This window comes from Rhinolophus ferrumequinum, chromosome 20 (genome assembly GCF_004115265.2).
Source record: "Rhinolophus ferrumequinum isolate MPI-CBG mRhiFer1 chromosome 20, mRhiFer1_v1.p, whole genome shotgun sequence".
Lineage (NCBI taxonomy): Eukaryota > Metazoa > Chordata > Mammalia > Chiroptera > Rhinolophidae > Rhinolophus > Rhinolophus ferrumequinum.
This window is the reverse complement of record NC_046303.1, coordinates 38,144,877-38,165,211: the sequence shown is the minus strand read 5'-3', so window position 1 is coordinate 38,165,211 and position 20,335 is coordinate 38,144,877. Positions and strand designations below refer to the sequence as shown.

The window sequence follows — 20,335 nt, the reverse complement described above, 5'->3', positions numbered from 1 at the left end:
TCTATGAAATGATCCCCTTGATAAATCCAGTGCCCTCTGGCACCCTACATGATCTTTAAAACATTACTGATTATATTCCCCATACTGTATTTTACATCCCCGTGACTATTTTGTGACTATCAACTTGTACTTTCTAATCCCTTCACCTTCCCCATCCTCCAACCCCCCCCCCCATCTAGCAATCATTAATTTTTCTTCTCTGTATCTCTGAGTCTATTTCTGTTTGGTTTGCTTGTTTATTCTGTTCTTTAGATTCCACATATAAGTGAGATCATAAGGTATTTCTCTTTGTCAGTCTGACTTATTGCACTTAGTATAATACCCTCTAGGTCCATCCATGTTGTTGCAAATGGTAAGATTTCATTGTTTTTTATAGCAGAGTAATACTCCATTGTATAAATGTACCACAGTTTCTTTATCCAATTGTCTATTGATGGGCATTTTGGTTGTTTCCATATCTTGGCTATTGTGAATAGTGCTGCAATAGACATAGGAGTGCATATATTTTTTCAAATTAGTGTTTTGGATTTCTTTGGATACCCAGGAGTGGAATTGCTGGGTCATAAGGTAGTTCTATTTTTAATTTTTTGAGGAACCTGCTTACAGTTTTCCATAGTGGCTGTACCAATTTGCATTCCCACCAACCATGCATGAAGGTTCCCTTTTCTTTACATCCTCTTCAACACTTGTTTGTTGATTTATTGATGACAGCCATTCTGACAGGAATGAGGTGGTATCTCGTGGTTTTTGTTTGCATTGCACTAATGATTAGTGACGTTGAGCATCTTTTCATATGTCTATTGGTTATCTGTATGTCCTCTTCAGAGAAATATCTCTTCATGTCCTCTGCCCATTTTTTAATTGGGGTATTTATTTTTTTGGTGTTGAGTTATATGTGTTTTTTTTAATAACTTTTGCATATGAACCCCTCATCATATGTATCATTGGCAAATATCTTCTCCCATTCAGTAGGATGTCTTTTGTTGTAGTTGATGGTTTCCTTTGCTGTGAAAAAACATTTTTAGTTTGATGTAGTCCCGTATGTTTAGTTTTTCTTTTGCTTTCCTTGCCCAGGGAGCTATATCAGTAAAAACATTACTAAGGATAACGGCTGCAAGTTTACTTCCTATATTTTCCTGTAGGAGTTTTTTGGTTTCGGGTCTTACATTTAAGTCTTTAATCCATTTTTAGTTTATCTTTGTATATGGCATAAGGAGGTGGTCCAGTTTCATTTTTTTGCGTGTATCTCTCCAGTTGTCCCAGCACCGTTTATCATATAGACTGTCTTTATTCCAATGTAAATTCTTGCTTCTTTTGTTATAGATTAAAATGACCACATAGGAATGGATTTATTTCTGGCGTCACTATTCTGTTCCATTGAACTATGTGTCTGTTTTTATGCCGATACCATGCTGTTTTGATTACTATAGCCTTGTAGTATGATTTGATGTTAGGTACCGTGATTACTCACACTTTGTTCTTATTTCTCAGGATTGCTGAGTATCACACTTTTAATGATTGAGGCTTTGTAATATGTTTTAATATCTGGTGGTGCTAATGATCCCTCATTTCTCTTCTTTCTCCTGACCATTCTTACAGATTTATATTTCCATATGAACTTTGGGATCAACTTGTTTAGCTTTTTCTTTTTTTTTAAGTTGGCATTTTTATTGAAATTTACTATTTATGCATTATTATTATTAAAATCAACTAAGAGAGACTTGAATCCTATCTAAGAACATGGTGTGTCTTTGCATTTATTCTAGCATTCTTTTGTGTCTTTCATTAGTTTTCATATAGGTCTTTCCCATATTTTGTTAAATTTACCCTGATTTTTTATTGGTTTTGATACCATTGTAGTAGTTTCCTTTTTTATTATAATTTGCATATGTAAACTGAGATATTTTTCCAAAATATCTTAGCAAATCTCTTAGTAATTCATTATATCAACAGAAGCAATTGATCATAACTACATTCCCAATCCCCAAATGTGATAAAAGAAATATACCTTGCAGCATTATTTCCCTAGAATGACAAAATTCATATTTTGTGTGTGTGTTTGGAATAGTATATCATCAAATTTTAATTTTTAAATATTTTTATTATGAAATGTTAAGTCACACAAAGAACATGCTTAATTCAATACAATTTATGAAGCACAGCAATAAAATAAGCATCCATGAATAACATTCCATCCAAAATAGAAACAGAATATATCAAATTGGTATCCACCTTTGTGCTCTTCCCTAACCCACCCCTCTGTGTAGCACTGCTCCAACCAATATACATTAGCCTGAATTTTGTCATCATCGTTCGCTTTTTTTAAAAAGTGTATCATTTCTGTATGTATCCTGAAATAATATGTTTAGTTTTTGTTTATCTTAGAACTTTATAAAAATAGAATTATACACTCTTTTCACACAATATTGTTTCTAAAATACACTCATCTTCTTTCCTATAACTATTGCTAAATTTCACAACAACATAAAATTGTGAATAATCCACAAAATAATTTTTGAGTGCTGTTGAAAATCGAAGTTGTTTCCAGTTGTTTTTTCCTTATAAACAGTACTAATAACGTTCATCTACATGTCTTTGGCACATAGGTGCAAAAATTTCTCTATAGTACATGTGGAAGAATGTGATTTCTGGCTCATAAGTATGCAAATATTTAACTTTAATACCAAATTGCATGCTTCAAATTGCTGTGTATGAGTTCCCTTGGCTCTATTTCAGGAATGTGCAAATTTTTATGGAATGCATTATATGGTAAATATTTTAAAGCCATAAAATCCCTATTGAAACTACTCAACTCTACTGTTTTAGTGGAAAAGCAGCCATAGATAATATGTTAACAAATGAGTAAGGCTGTGTTCCAATAAAACTTTATTTACCATACAGGCAACAGGAAGAATATGGCCCATGGGCCATAGTTTTCCAACTCTTGCTCTATATCAACATTGATGCTCCGTATTTTTATACTTTTTAACAGAAAATATTTAACAGCAATATTTTAACAAAAAAACAGCAAAAGAGAAAAAAGGCAAATGTGACAAAATGTTAACAATTAGTTAAGTCCAAGTGATTCCAATGCTATTACATCCATTATACTTCTCTTTCATCCTTTCTGTAAATTTGAAATTATTCAAAGTAAAAAGGTAGGGAGGGAAAAAACTGATGAAAAGTCTAAATATATTCTGCCCCTTTATTTTAAAATAACCTCATGAAAAATAGTGGCAACATTATGTAAAAGCCAGAACTAAAGTCCTTACATAGCATCTTTAAAAATTGATTAATGCTCAACATTTTCAAACAATTAAGAAAAAAATGGGAATTGAAATATTATTACTATATTTTCAGGAGTAGGAATCAATTTCAGAATTCTTTTGTTATATCAGACTAAATTTTTGTATTCTATGTTTACAAAAACTGCATTAAAAATTTGGGGACTCCTTTTATATGTTACAAATAAGTTAAATGTTGAATATTTTAACACACTTGCATCAAGCGTAAGAACCTCGGATGTGTTATTAAAATTGTTATCCTTAACAAGGCAACCAGTCTCCCCAATATTCGGTTGATGATATTAGATGATTTCCAGAAAAGATATGTGAAAAGAATGTTTTACATCTGTAGTACTTATCTCATTAGCTCACACGCCAACAATCTTACCAATATCCCTCTCCAGCTCGGAACACACAAAACAATCAGTTTTCTCACCTATTAAATGTATTACTTTTAATAAACTGCATTCAAGAATACCTGTGACAATAGTGAAATGTTTAAATTAGAGATGTAAAACATATTCCTTTTACAAATCTTTTCCTGAAAATTCAATAACATCAACTGAACATTGGTGGAGATTGATTGCGTAGAGTAAAAAATTAATCACACATCTGAAGTTCTTATACTTGATGTGAAATGTGTTAAAATATTCAACATTTTACTTACATATTTGTAACATATGAAAGGAGTCCCTAAAATGTTTAATGAAATTTTTGTAAGCAGAGACTAAACAAATTTATTTTTATGTGATGTAGGAATTCTGATATTGATTCCTACTCCTGAAACTATGGTAATAATGTTTCAACTCCTATGTTCACTTGTTCTAACAGATATTAAAGCATAGCCAAAAGCTGTAGTAGTTGCAAAGAGATCATAAAAAAGTAGTTGTAAAGAGAGCAAGAGAAACAACAACATAGAGAGTTGAATATCATGCCATTTAATATTTGGCAAGTGTTATAGATCAATAGAAAATATTTAACCTATTTAGTATTTTTATATTATTTTATAATTTTCATTTATAACATGCAGATTAAGGAACAGAGTCAGAAAGGTTAATTTTCCTGAAGACATATGGCTATCAAAAGGCAGAGGTGAGAATCACACATAATTCATCTAAATCCAAAACTGTGCACTCATCCAACTATATCACTCTGTCTCACTATGAATTCAAAGCCAACCCACAACTGGAGTACAGATACACAGACATATGTGATGGGTTTGGCAAATGTGGCAGAAAGCTAGATAGAGGTTAGTCAAGTGAAACGGCCGTGAGAAACAATATCATTAAGAGAAAAAAATCATAAGTGAGGAATAAATTTGGCATATTGGACTACATTTGCTAACAGACTTTATATGTGATTTGAAATGTTACTGTAAACCACCCAACCCAGCAATGTAGAGTCACTTATGCATCCTAAGCAGAGGAGAGCTATTTGGTAAAATGTGAAGTTTTATTTTATCAAGGACCCAAGTAACTCACTAAGGGACATTTCCTCCATAAAATAACTGGACCCAACAATAGTAAGATGTTTCCCACTGGCTGAAACAACATGAGCTTCAGAAATGGTGGAACAAAGCCCAGGGAGTAGGCAAGAAAGACAGGAAATACCCGCAGAGTAAGAGATTGCAGTGTCCTTAAAATTCAACAGTCTTATTCCAGTAGTTGGGCATATTAGCTAAAACACATTCCCAAGCCTCTCTTGAACTTGGGTGTGGTCCTACAACTAACTTCTAATCAATAAATGTGAATGAAAACATGTGCCCCTTTCAGGGTTACACTTTTAAGCAACAGGTATACCTGTTTCACACTCTCTTTCTTCTTCCACTGGATGGACACTGATGAGGAAGAGGCTCTAGGAATTGGTATAGCTTCAAGAGGTAAGGAACCTGGGTTCCTGAATCACCATGTGGAGGAGAGACACCCACCAAAACCTTAGACTGCTGCATGAGGGAGAGATAAACTTCCATTGTGTTTAAGCCATGAAACAATTTTGGGTTTATTTACCAATACAGTTAAGTCTATTCTGACTAATAGAGTTTGTGCACCATGTAGACATAGGTAACATTCTTGTACGTCTAAGGCAAGAGTAAAGTTTGGCAGTGTGAAGTAGTAGGTACACAGTAGACCAGAGCAAGTGGCATAAAAATTCGTGATCAGAGTGGCAGCTGACATTGGCAAGAAAGACATGAGCACCAGATATAGAAGAAACACAGGTGCTTAGAGAGCTGCTGCTTAGGGACTCATAAAGGACTATAAGGGGCAGGGTTGAGGGCACGTCATTGGGCTGAGGACAACTGACTCTTTATAGTTAGGAACAAACTTTAAAGTATAGTTACTTACCTTCTTCACACTGTTGGTGCCTTAAAAATATCCAGGTTATACATTTATGTGGATAGGAGCATACTGCATATAGACACAAGCATATATGTAGTCAGAAGGAATGTTCTCTAAAACATGAAAATATTAGAGTTGAAGGATTATGGATGGGTTTTCATTTTTTTCCCCCTGCTGAATCATTTGAACTGTTTAAAACAAGCATACCATACATTTATCATGAAACTTTTTTTCTTCATTTTGAAGGAGAGAAATTCTACTAATTGTGTATTTTAATGAAAATACTAAGGAAGCTGTATATAAATAAATATAAGGATGAGACAAGTTTTTGTCCATTTCCTATTGTGAAATATTTCAAGGAATGCACATTTCCACACCACACAGAAAATGCCCACGTTTGCCAGTTCCCATTACATTAGAAGCTCCTTTGCAGGCAGGCACTGTATTGTGCTCCTAATTGTCACTGGCACTTGGCCCGCAGGAGGCACTCAGGAATGTTAAGTGAATGGATTTATGAATACCAAGTACTCTAGTAGTTTTTAGTGCGTAAATTCAATGGTAATTGTTAAATTATTTTGGCTTTGGAATCCCTATTTCCTGTCATTTCAGTTTTGCTAAGTGTATGACATAAAGTAATTGACTGATCCTACCTAAGACACATAAACAATGTTCTCTTTTTCCCTTTCTTTCACTTTACATTCACAGCTCCATTCAACCCAAATAAAGGTGCAGATAGCATTGTCAAGTTTGACACTTTTGGAGATGGAATGGGACGATACAACGTGTTTAATTTCCAGTACGTGGGTGGCAAGTATTCCTACTTGAAGGTTGGTCACTGGGCAGAAACCTTGTGGCTAGATGTCGACTCTATCCACTGGTCCCAGAACTCAATCCCCATTTCCCAGTGCAGTGACCCCTGTGCCCCCAATGAAATGAAGAATATGCAACCAGGGGATGTCTGCTGCTGGATCTGCATCCCCTGCGAGCCCTACGAATACCTGGCTGATGAGTTTACCTGTATGGATTGCGGCCTTGGGCAGTGGCCCTCTGCAGACCTCTCGGGCTGCTTTGACCTTCCTGAAGACTACATCAAGTGGGAAGATGCTTGGGCCATTGGTCCGGTCACCATTGCCTGCCTGGGTTTTGCGTGTACATGCATGGTTGTGACTGTTTTTATCAAGCACAACAACACACCTTTGGTCAAAGCATCAGGTCGGGAGCTCTGCTATATCTTGTTGTTTGGGGTTGGCCTGTCCTATTGCATGACATTCTTCTTCATTGCCAAGCCGTCACCAGTCATATGCACACTCCGCCGACTAGGACTGGGGACCTCCTTTGCTATCTGTTACTCAGCCCTGCTGACCAAAACAAACTGCATTGCCCGCATCTTCAATGGGGTAAAGAATGGCGCTCAGAGGCCAAAATTCATCAGCCCAAGTTCTCAGGTTTTCATCTGCCTGGGTCTGATATTGGTGCAAATTGTGGTGGTGTCTGTGTGGCTCATCCTAGAGGCTCCAGGCACCAGGCGATACACCCTTCCAGAGAAGCGGGAAACAGTCATCTTAAAATGCAATGTCAAAGATTCCAGCATGTTGATCTCACTTACCTACGATGTGGTCCTGGTGATCTTATGCACTGTGTATGCCTTCAAAACGCGGAAGTGCCCAGAAAATTTCAATGAAGCCAAGTTCATTGGTTTTACCATGTACACCACATGCATCATCTGGTTGGCCTTCCTCCCTATATTTTATGTGACATCAAGTGACTACAGAGTAAGTATTGGAATGGTTTCTTCTTTTTCTTCTTTTATCCTGCCAATGTTTCATTATGTAGGATTTAAAACAGACCCCCTTTATTTCATCTCAACAATTAGGTAGGTGATTACAAATGTCATGATGAACTGCCATATTATATATAAAATTTATTCACTGTGTTTTAAAAGCATTTAATTAGTGCCTACTATGTGCAAAGCATTGTGCTAGGCACAGCGACGAAGATAAATGTAAATGCATGGTCATTCAAGCAATTTATAATCTAGTGGGAGAAAATGTAATACACACTCACACCCCTAAAACTTTTAATTAAATTTAGAAAGTGGATGACAAGAAATAAGACTTAAACCACTCAAGGCCAAATGAGAGTACTTCAAATTAGACACAAGGGGACCTGGCCACTACAGATCTGTCTGTAAGTTAAAATAGGCTTATAACATTAAGCCATGATCAATTTAAAGATCTAAAAAAAAATTTCTCTCAAGCTTTAAATAAGCGTCATTACTTCTCTAAAATAGATTAAAATGCTATGTTGATTTGTTGTGTTTTTTATACAAATTTAGTTCCTCTAGACTTAAGGTGTAGACAGAAGGTGTACATATATAATCCTTGAACTAATTATACTTTTTACAGTACATATCCAAGTAACCAAATTACGTCTTTATTCATAGTCTTTAGTTATATATAGATCAAATTTCTGAGCTTCAATATAATTACCATCTCTTCTGAAAGAAACAATTCATTATTCCATCACAACTTTTCAAATTGTTAAAACCATCTATCAGTTGCTTTTGCATTTATAATTCTGATTTTAATATCTTCCAATGAAAGAAAAGAAAGAAAAGAAAGTTTTCCAGTAGCATAATGGTTTCCTTGTTATACAATGATTTCACAAAATGAAGTGCTTCTGTAGGCTGTAATAGCCCCCAAATCTTCTGTTTATCAGTAATTCCTACATTACTAAAATCTTGAATATTGCACCTCAAAAAAAGACAAAGCTATTTAAGGAATGGATCAAGATACTGGCAATACTTAACATATCTAATCTATTAAATTATTTACAATCCTATGACTAAAACCTATGGACTACATTAAAGGAAGAGCAAGGAAAATAAAGAACATAAGTTACAATGTTGGGTAATAGTCATGGTTTCTAAGACTACCTATAAAAAATTTTGAAAATCTGTCAGAAAAGAAAACATCAGAACTGAATCAGTAAAATCAAAGGTCAGATTACATGAACCACAGGGGTGTTTGAAGCTTTAGAGCGTGGGGTTTAAAATGGTGAATTATAGTTAATACATTTTAATGCCCCTGTTTTTATCTTTTGTCTTTATATACACATTCATTCCTAGATAACTTTAAGTATTTTGTTTGTTTTTTAAGTTCTTGAGAAGCCTTCGTTAGCAGGCATGATTCAACATATTGAGATTGCAGAATAGTTACAGTGTTAATTATTTTACCCTGGATATATGAAACTCTTCACTCTCAAAAAAAGCTTATTTAAAAAAATAGAGCTAAAATTACTACTGAGAATAAACAAATAGCATTAGAAAATTTAATTTTATTGAATGAATTAGCATTTATGTCTAAAACACAAAAAAAATGACTTTTTTTCCTTTAACATCAATTGACGAAATGGAATTAGCTAAAGATACCAGGTACTTACTATTATACATGGCAGAAGTTCTAAGGCAAATGTAGCAGAAGTTGTGGAATTGAATGTTTTTAAGGTCCATACTAATTAAGTCATCTACTGTGTTTCCCCGAAAATAAGACCTAGCTGGACAATCAGCTCTAATGCATCTTTTGGAGCAAAAATTAATATAAGACCTGGTATTATATTATATTATATTATATTATATTATATTATATTATATTATATTATATTAAAGAGCCGGTCTTATATAAGACTTGGTATTATATTTTATTATATATTATATTAGACCCAGTATAATATAATATAATATAATATAATATAATATAATATAATATAATATAATACCTGGTCTTATATTATAGTAAAATAAGACAGGGTCTTATATGAATTTTTGCTCCAAAAGACGCATTAGAGCTGATTTTCTGGCTAGGTCTTATTTTCGGGGAAACACAGTAATCACAGTGAGATCATCTAAGGCCTCAATTACTCCTTGCAAATAATGCCAATACTAAATTTGCAAAAGAAATGAGAATGTAGACTAGAGCCTCTAACACAGTAGCTTTCAAATTGGACTGCACATTGAAGCAACTGGGTAGCTTTGAAATATTAATATCTGGGGTACAGCCCCAGACATTCTGATGTAGGTGGCCTTATCTATGGCCTTGACATCAGAATTTTTCAAAGCCCCCTCATGACTCCAATTGGCAGACAAGATTGAAAACCACCACTCTAACAAATCACATGCTCTTTTTGTTGCACAGTTTTCATTTGGCCAGCAATGTTTTGAAATCCTTTGAAATATTTGTTAAAGTTAGAAAATTGAGACATTTTATGTAAATATCTAGATTTTTGGCTTTTCTTATCAAAGTAAAACATGTGGACTCAAATGCCTACATGCAACAATTAGCAGGACCTGAGAAGTACTTACGCCCCTAGAAGGGCACACTCATTTCTCTTGCTCACACTCCCACCAATCCCTGAATTCTTATATTCAGCTCCCTTCATTTAGGAATCTACATGGACCCTATAAGCATCGTAACTTTAGACCCTTGTTCTAAAAATTCCAGAACAAGACTGAAATTTAAAATTTCCCAGAGGGAATCCATGTGGCTCAGATTGAATCAGTCCCGTTAGAAAAGTACCCATTAGAAAAGTACCCGATAATTTAAAGGCAGCTAGAAGGAATTTGGGTATCAAACAGTCAACCGGGTTTATGACTCAGTATTTGCCACCCATTGTGGGTTACAAATAAATATAAAGCATGATTCCAGTCTTCAAAAATCTTATCTCCCAGCTGGGGAAAAAAAAAAAAACAAGCAAGAAAGAATTCAAGATTAAAACAGAGGAGTTTATAATTAAATTGATGACACAAACTCTGAAATGCCTCCGGGTTTCAAAGAACAGTTGGATCAGTAAGAGCTTGGTCTTTCTAGGAATACCATTGAAGAGGTGGGATTTCACCCTGTGCCTTGGTGAGAAAATGTAATTATGGTAGTTAGAGAATATAGGGCATACAGGGAATATCTTTGAGGCAAGACAGAAATGAACCAAGCAGAACGCAGTACTGTTGGTCTTTCTCAAGTGGAAGATGGGTTGGGGGTGCCTCGTGAGAAACTAATGGGAATTGGCAACTTGGTCAGATCACCAGGCAGAGGAATTCATTTAAATCGTGTTTAAGGGCTTTGAGGTCTTGCAATGTTTTTATTTTAGTTTTTTGTTCTCTTTTGTTTGGTTGTTTGCTCAGGCAAAAATTGATATGATGAAAGGTAAAAGGGAAAGAAAGGAACTAACCTTTCCTGATCAACTCTGAGACCTTACTCTGCTAAATGCTTCGCATACATGAGCTCACTGATCCTCATTAGCACCCTGGAAAGCAAATTTTATTATCCACTGGAAAGATTAGTAAACAGACTCAGAGGATAATTAACTTCCCAGGTGGCACAGTTAGGAAATAGCAAGGTTTTCAGATCCAAATACATGCATGCCTTTCATATTACACCACAAACTTAGTTATCCTTAATAACTGGATTTAAAAGAGTAAAGCCTAGAACAACCAGCACTAATTGAAGCTATTACAGGCATCCAAGACAGAGCAAGCAAGAACTTGGGTAAGAATCTGAAAAGCAAAGGATCTTTGAGAAATATCCAGAGCATCGTCTTCTGTATTACAACAAAACCATCCCAGATAGTGCAAGAATCAAACACTGAGTCGTCAGGGATCCAAAACATAGTTTAAATGGTGGAAATAAAAACTAGGCCATGTTTTAGTGGAAAGTTATCCATAAAGGAAGTAATTAATAGAAATCACTGGTGTTTTGTTTATTCATATCTTACAAATATATTTGAGCATGTATTTTTTAACTTTATTTTTCATGTACAGTTGACATTCAATATTATATTAGTTTCAGGTGTATCTCATAATGGTTAGGCATTATATAATTTACGAAGTGGTCCTTCCAATAATATATTTGAGCACCTATTATGGGCCTTGGAGAGATAACTATCAACATAGACAAGTCCCTCCTCTTTTATAACTTACAATCTAGCAGGAAATAAGGGAGGATAGAGATGGAGAGTAAATAATGAACAATAAAAATGCAGGATAATTCATGCACTGGTAAGTGCTATGATAGAAGGAAAAGGGGATTGTGTCACTGCAGATCTTCCAAAACTTTAACGTGCATACAACTCACTTGGGGATGAAAGATTCCGATTCAGTTAGAAGGGATGGGATCCAAGATTCGGGATTTTTAGCAAGCTCCCGGGGATGGAGATGCTGCTAGACAAAGGACTGTCCTTTGAGTATCAAAATGCTGGATTGCTATTGGGATGGGGACCTGTGAAGCACTTTACCTACAGTAAGCAGAGATTTCGAGGTGATTCCGGAATTTAGACAGGGTTCAAATGCTTACAGAGAGATATTCTGATTTTCTCATGTTGACTATTTTGAAGATTTTTTAAAAATATGTAGAATCTCAAATTCTTTTAAAAACTGTTTGCCACCTCGACTAGTGCCTATTTCATAATATTCCACTGAAGGATAGGAGAGAGCCACGCATAGGAATTCTGTGTGCTAGAAAGAAGAAACACAAGTACATCTAGGCAAAAACGTCTTCAAAAAGAAAGGTCTATTATGTCTACAATTTAATGAGTAAATGGAAGAGTGATTTTACATGAGAGATAGTCAGGGGAGCTAGATCATGTGGGACTTTGTAGGCTATAACAAAAATTACAGATTTTATTCCACATGAGAAAAGAAATCAGTGAAAGATTTTAAGCAGAGATGTTTGATGATCTCACATTTCATAAACTCACATTTTAGGGGGAAAATCCATCTTCTAAAGCTACTATGATTATATGACAGAAAGCAAAGGAAGGAGTGTTTAGGCAGCTGTGATAGGTGTTCCAGTGAGAGCCGACAGTAACATGTTAACAATGGAGAGAGAACCTGTCGAGAACTGTGAAGAGCTTTTACCCATCTTGCAATCTAACAAGTTAGCCTGCATTTTTGGGGATGCCGATAGGACTACGTAGAGACTCCTGATTCACGAAGGACTTTGTTACTCACAGCCATTACTGTAGCCACAGTGTCAGTATTTATGTAAGTTCCCAAGTCCCAATGCCTACTAGGCAATGCAGAGTGGGCTCGGTGACACCTGCACACACAGTAATCGGGACAGGACCAGTATTACTAATTTTTCTTTTTGCCTTAAGATTCCCTACGTCACAGCACAGCACTGTTACTGATCCTGTCCTCTTTTTAAATGTTGGTAACTGTGTTCATCATGGATTTTTCACATGGAGTTTTTTTTTTTAATATTATAATAAAATATCACTTGTCTTCATTAATGAGTTTTGGGTACCCCCTTACATCTGCATCTCAGGCAGGTCCTCTCTTGCCTCATTCTAGTCCCAGCTCTGCCCTCCCCACAACAGGTCTGGGAAGGGTGATGACTTGGATGTCTGTAACTAACAAGGCATAAAAGTTTGAGTTCTTCCTTCCCTGAAGTTTCCTAGCAACCTGGATCTGGTGCGTATGGGCTTCAGCCACGCTTGGGGATGGGGAGATCTTGGTCCTGTCCTTCAGCACCTTTTTCTCCTTAAAGCAACTAAGACCAGGGTACAGAGAAAGGAGGAATCAGGCAGCATGGAGGGAGAGAGTGGCCCCGTGCCAATAAGCAAGGCACATGGGCTTTCGGTTTTAAACAGCAGCTCCTCATGACTCAATCAAACAAAGGTCCAATGATTCTGAACACCTAAGACCCTACTAGATGGCAAGATCATCATTAATGTTATCTTCATTTCAATGTGTGGGACCCCTTGACTCAGAAGCCACAACCAGATAACTATCTGCTTGAGTATATGGTTTGTGCTCTTCTAACTCAGCCTTGACTCACACAGCAGCAACTTTTTAGAAGGAGTCCATCCTAATCCAGGGTGCTTGCCGTCTCGTCATGATAACATCTCTTAGGTATCCCCGTACATCTGCATCTCAGGCAGGTCCTCTCTTGCCTCATTCTAGAATCTAAGGGTCTTGCCTGGTTTTAACGTAAGAGCTAGGCAAGTTTTCTAGTGCTGCAGCTGATTGCAAGAATTTATCTAGGTTTCTCTGCACAGTTTCTCGTTCTTTAGTGCAGCAACTTTGTCAGCATTTTAAATCCAATCCAGGTCAGTAAGAGCCCTAACACCAGCCCGTGCTTCATCTATGGTTTCTCAGAGCATATTTCCATCTCAGAGAAATCTCACAGAGAGCACCGAAGCTCCACTCTGCAGTCAGGTTCCAATGCAAAAAAAAAACAAAAAAAAAAAACTGAGACTTTGTCATCCTGGAATGGATCTAAATTTGGCATGAGAGACCTCAGCAGGGGATGAACCCTGAGAGAACCCGGCTGTTGTTATTCTTCCTTAATAAGCATTATACACCCTACCCCCTCATCTCCCAAGGGAACCAGCCGAAGTTCAAATAATTCACCTAGTTTCTGCATTCTCTAAAGGTCCCTCTTTTCATGCTCAGTATAGGTGCATGTCTCTGCAACTTTTATATGAAGAGGAGCACAACTTTCTGCCCACCCAGGATAAATTTTAGTACTAGTTGTTGCAATTAGGCAGACCTGAATCAAATTGGGGAAGAAATCCACGCCACCCCAATGAAGAGTTAGCAACGATACAGCACAGTCATGCAGCACGATCTGAACCTAATTCCTGTTACTCAGCCTGCAAACTCCCTCTCCAAATCCTCCTCATTGGTAGGCAATAAAGTGGAGAACTATTTATTGCGTGGCCATACAATTAGCTCCACACGTTTGCTCTGACTCCCATGGACTTCTCTTCAATCCTGTTCTTCAGCCCATAAGGCTCTCCTACTCCCTCTTTGAAAAAGCCATCCCAGTCTCATTGCCAAAACTGACAAAGACTGCAGAGTCTTAGATTCTATTATACTTACCAGGTAACATGTTATAGTTTCGCTGATACTGAGAAGAAGGACTTTAGGACTCAACAGCAATAGCCAGTGTCAGCATTGGCTCAGGTTCCCTAAGCTCCACTTGCCACAGGCTCCAAAGTTGATGCAAAGTTGACAGGGTGACTGCTGCATAATCAGTGGTAGCAACTGTGAAATTAGGGAACCTGAGTCTTTTATGATGGATGCTATGTGGGGCCCTTTGATCCGCAGGTAGGTACTCTCTCTATCTTCTAAGCCTCTTTGATATACAAATATCCTTGAAAAGAAAGCCCAGAACAAAGGTTATCAGAGCCTCTGCTTGAAAGACATGTAGAAGCACAAGAGAACATAGAGAATTATGTTCCAAAAAACTTGCTGTTGGATTGGATGAGTAGGTGTCAGGGAAATGGCAAAATCAAGGATGATTCCCAGGTTTTTGGCTTGCATAATTAGGTGGCATTTGGTGTCACTTACCGAAAATGGAAACATTGTGGGGGAGGAATCAAGTTTTGCCTTGATTAATTCTGATATGCCTATTACATATCCAAAACAATATGCCAAGATGGCAGTCGAATATGTGAGTCTGGATGCCCAGAAGATAGGTTGAATCCAGTAATAAATAGTTGAACATCATCAACATAGAAGTTACTTACACCATAGAACTCAATGAGACGGTGAAGAGAGTCCAAAACATGGGTCTGGGCCACTCCAGCACTTAAAATTCAGGTAGAAGAGGAAAAAATCAACAAACACAACTAAGACAAGGAAAATCAGTGAGGGAAGCTTGTGTCCCCGCAGCCAAAAAGAAGGAAGGGATAGAAGGTGGAAACAGAGCAGCATGGACTAGTAGTAGAGTACAAAGAGATAAAACAAAGCATTATAGATAAAGATGTACTTTTAACAGCATGACTTATTGAAGGAACTGGACAACTGAAACTATGAGGCTGATATTTGGGCTTTAAAACAGGTATATTGAATTAATATATGCTGCATAACCTATGACCAAAATGTAATTTTAGTTCGGTCTCCCATTGTCCCTTTAGTATTTAGTGAGACTGATCATCCCCCAACCCTGGGTGAAGATTCCAGTGGATTCCAGTGGAGACATTCAAACACTTAGTGTCACCATATCTGAAGCACCATTCTGGTGCTGGGGATAGAGCAGTGAATGAAAACACAATCTTCATAGGCCCATGAATTTTTGTGCTCTTAGGAAACATACAGTCCTACAATCATTTTCAATGGAAAATAGTCTCTATCAGTAAAATTAAATGCCTTGTCCTATGTAATTATCAAAACCGTATCTTGACTTACCATTAAATAAATCTCATTTTCTCCCGAGGTCTGGCCTGCCTCAGGCTGAGAATCTGCAGCGGTTGACTTCTCCTTTCTCCTGCTCACATTCCCCTATGCACCAGTTGCTATTTCCCTCTCAGCCCTGGTTAAAAAGTAATAAGGAAGAAGTAGAACAGCTCTTATGTGGCTGGATGGTTTTATGATCGCTGAGTCCACAGTGGTTAAAGACACATCCTCAGAATACCTGGAAGATGATTAAAGGGTATTTTCATGCACTCTTCAAAGGTTTCCCACTGGCCCCTTTCTCCTGCAGATCTTTAAGTGAGTTGGCTGGCACTTCTCTATTCTGAGTTCTCGCTTGTGGCTCCATGCTCAGTCCCAAGCTATATATATATATATACCCCTCCAACCTCTTTCTATGAAGGACACCAGGCTCCTCCACATGAGCCCAAGACTATCCATGGTGGTTTTCTATAGTGTGGCCCATCTTGTCCATGCATACCACTCATATATCTTTTGCTTTGATAAATTCTTAGATTAAAGGATTATCTCAACACAGTAATAAGTCTCCGGTGCTCTGCTACAAAAGTAATTAACCTTTTCTCACCTTTTAGATTTCCAAGACAGGAATCAGGCCCCAAGCCGGGACATGCTTCTCCTGCAGACAAACCTCAAACCTTCCGTGCATGGCCACATTGAAGCACCCCTCTCTGGGCTTTAAATGAGGAGAGAGTCACAGTCCCCTCTAAAGGGACAGAATTCACAGTACATTTCCAAGATATTCTCCTCACACTCCTCTTCTCTCCTTGTAATGTCTTAAAGTGTGTGAGGAGTTTCAAAGTTATAGAAATGTTTCTGGAAAAGGTTTCCTTGAAAATTTACTCGTTTGAACTTGCCTCACTTTGATATCCGCTATCTCTCATATTGGCTCCACAGTCAAAACTGAGGCAGAAAGTGTATAGTTCTAATATCATATTATACATATATATATAAAAAAATTATATCAGTAATTGGACACACTGTAAATAACAAAGCTATGATTTGTCAAGGCTTTTACATCATGGAACTAGACAGTAGACTCTTTTCTGAAAAGTTGACAAAAGGGAAAGGAGCTTGCAACTTAGGGCCAACTTGGAGGGTCCTGGAGTGGTTAAGGGAGACAAGAGCTTTATAATACTGGGGATGGATTGTGCTTTCAGCATTTAAAGTAAAACTAGAGTCTGAAGAATTATACTACAAGTGTGATCTGAATTTTTTTTCGAAAACAGAATCAAGCCTTCTAAAGTTATGTGGCTTCTCCAATTAATTGTTCAGTCTTCAGTTTTCCTTGATTAGAGAAGAATAGCAGACACTTCAGGGTATAAGAAATTATGCTATCTGGCGACAGCATTGCCTGGGAGAAAAGGAAAAAAGAAAGCTAAAATTACTCTAGGATTTACCATAACTACTCTGAGTACAAACTTATAGAAGAAATAATTAATTTCCATTTTTTCAGTACTGAAAGTGATAAAATATGTAGAATCTAATTTGAGGTTTTTCAGAAAATCTGTGGGAGCTAAAGCCAAGACAATTAATGAAACCAGACAGTGAGAGCAAGAGAATGAAAAGAAGAGATAAAACTTAGTTCGGAGGTATACTTTCAGTAGAAGCAAAGAGGGAGAAAGTGAAAAATCTCTGTTAAGATGGCTAGAGAACAAAAAGTTTGAACAGTGAGTACCTGATGTATCAAAATTCCAGATAGATGTCAATGAAGTAATTAAAAGAGTAGGTACCTCAGAAGAAAGTTGATAGTGTCCCCAAATATTGACTAGGTAAACCAATAGTTGATAAGCAGAGCTCCCAGCAAGAGAGAGATGATAAAATGTAAAAAGTCTAAATTTATTCATAATACGGAGAACCTGCAACAAGCAAAGTTGATTGACTGAAACCATCAGCAATCTGATCACTTCATCACTGAATATTGATATTTTACTATTTAAGATACTGAATTCAGTGATTCTGAAGAAATATCTTTATACAAATATAAAGAATAAACAAACAAGAAAATCAATGTCAAGGCTTGGCAAGCATTCAGGAGCACCCAACACAAACAGTGTTTGCTTACAAATCCTAAGCAATGTTTCCATGAATATCTCAAACTCAGAAGATCCAATATAATTATTACCTTGATTTGTCTATAATAAGAACAGAACTGTGAGTGATTTGGGATTTTTCAGTTTGGTCCTTTATCAGTGCTCTCCAGTTGGCCAGCTGATTGAATTTACAGCCGGACACTTAACTAGGCAATTTTTCTTACAGGTGCAGACGACAACCATGTGTATCTCCGTTAGCCTGAGCGGCTTCGTGGTCCTGGGCTGTTTGTTTGCACCCAAGGTGCACATCATTCTGTTCCAACCCCAGAAGAATGTGGTCACACACAGACTGCATCTTAACAGGTTCAGTGTCAGTGGAACTGGGACCACATATTCTCAGTGTAAGTATGGATTTGGCACTAACCCCTCCATACATAGCATTGTAGTAGGGAGCAGGCTGGGAGGGGAAGCAATGGACATAGACAGGAACAGACAACACGTGCCTGTCCCCATGAATAGCTCAATTCAATTTTCATAAGTACTGGTTCAACCACTGCCCCAGGCCTTGTGCTAGGTGCTAGGGATACAGTGGTGAGCGCAAGAGTTAGAGTTCCTGTTTCAGCAGTATGTCCAATCCAGCAGGAAAGACACACATTAAATCTGCGACTGCAAGTAGGATTTTGACCATGTTGTGAAGTCCGAGAACCTGGATTCTAGTCCTGACTCTGCAATCAGTTCAGTAGGTAACCTTGAGCATGTCATTTCTTTGTCCCCTGCCTCAATTTACTCATCAGCCTAGAGGGTGGTACTAGATTGGTGCTCAGTAAAATATGTTCTGTATAACCTAGATGCCTTTAACATGAGCATGTTAAAGGTTTTGAGAATCTCTGCAGCAAAGAAACCTGTTTAACTTTGTTATTTTCAGAGTTTCTTAAAAGTATTTGATGATAGTTAAACCGACTAACATCCCCTGGAACAAACCTTAGAAAATGCTAGAATAGATCTTCCTCTCTTTCAATGACACAATGTTTTTCAGCTGAGAACCAGCTGAAAAGGCAATTTGAACTGAAGGCTACCAGGATAATGCCCCAGTCCAAAATTCTCTCTCCAACTGGCCTACAAATATCTGAAACACTATCCTCAGAGAATCATTCGTTTAATTCTTTAGCATCCTCTAAAGCACAAACATACCTAAAAGGGACAACCTTTTAAGCCATTTTCAGCTAATCTGTGGTACGAAGTAGGAGAAATTCACTGACAGAAGAATGAGGGGGTCGGGGGAGGGGAGCCAGGCGAGGAGGCGGGAGTACTGGAGTGACAGAGACAAATGATTATTTCACAATTTTGCCTCAAGTCGATCAGAAAGCTACTTCAAAATAGCTCAACATCACAGAGTGAGCAATCACATTAGTGCCCTACTTTCTCCATCAAAACAAAATTGAACAGGGCAGCCCTTCCCCCAGCAAAGGGAAGCCTGATGGCTGATAGCACCCGCTCAGTGATGTACATATACCTCTTCTTGGTTGAGAGCTGCTATAGGGGTGAGGGTGTTACTGTCTTTTCAGCTCTATTTCCAGGTGTCACAATGGTTGAGTTCCAGGACATGATAAAACTTGTAAAATAATTTTCTTTAGGTCTTAGAGAAACCTGCTTATTTCTTGAGTAAACAAATCTCTTTTCTAACATCCCAACTGTAACAGCTAGCTAGTCCAGAAAAGGAAGCACTGGCAATAACTAATAAAAACAATAATGATAACAACAGCTAACAGGAACTATCATTTATTGAGTGTTTTCTATGTACTGGGCATTGCATTAAATACTTTATACGTGTGTGCGTACTACTATATCTTATTAACGCTCACAACTCTTTGAGAAAAAAAAAAAAAAACCTACCCAGAGTCACACATATTAAAAGTGGCAGAACCAGAATTTAGAGTCAGTTTCTCTGATTTCAAAGCCGGTGCACCAACTACTATACTGTATCATGCTAATTCACACAGAATGCAAGCTTGGAAAGTTCCCTTGAGGCTAGATACTTGGTAGGCTTTACAGGGAGAACAAAAGGAAGGTTACCAGAGGCTGTGCAGCAAAGTTTACTCCTTGCAAAATAGTCTTGTTGATAGCTCAGAGCTCTTGGTTGTTATTGGAACAATTTAGCAAAGTCTGTAAGTCTTCCACAGACATTGTTCAAAATTTCATACACCCAAACCTCAGTAATTTAGAAATGGTGGCATTTTCCAATAAATTCCTAAAGGGATTATAAGAGCACTTTACTCAACCAAGTTTCTCTTCAGCATTTCAGAAATATTCATTTACACAAAAACAATGTATTTCGATAGAAACGGACCTGCTTAACCTTTCACTCAGTATGCTAATCTGCCAGTGTCTCAATTAATAATTCAAGGTAGCCATCTACCCAAGCTAACATTCTAGGACCATTTTGCTCCTCAATAAAATTTTTAAAAAATTTTTATT

At 37.2% G+C, this 20,335-nt stretch overlaps 1 protein-coding gene across 2 annotated transcripts in view; it reads left to right on the top strand.

Moving 5' to 3' along the window:
- The window catches only part of GRM3 (glutamate metabotropic receptor 3), a 220,921-nt gene that overhangs the window by 189,164 nt on the left and 11,422 nt on the right, over window positions 1-20,335 (top strand). For both annotated transcript variants that reach the window (XM_033088867.1, XM_033088868.1), the window contains exons 4-5: window positions 6,326-7,392; window positions 18,087-18,261. In XM_033088867.1, coding sequence (XP_032944758.1) covers window positions 6,326-7,392; window positions 18,087-18,261 — 1,242 coding nt within the window. The remainder of the gene's footprint in view (window positions 1-6,325; window positions 7,393-18,086; window positions 18,262-20,335) is intronic.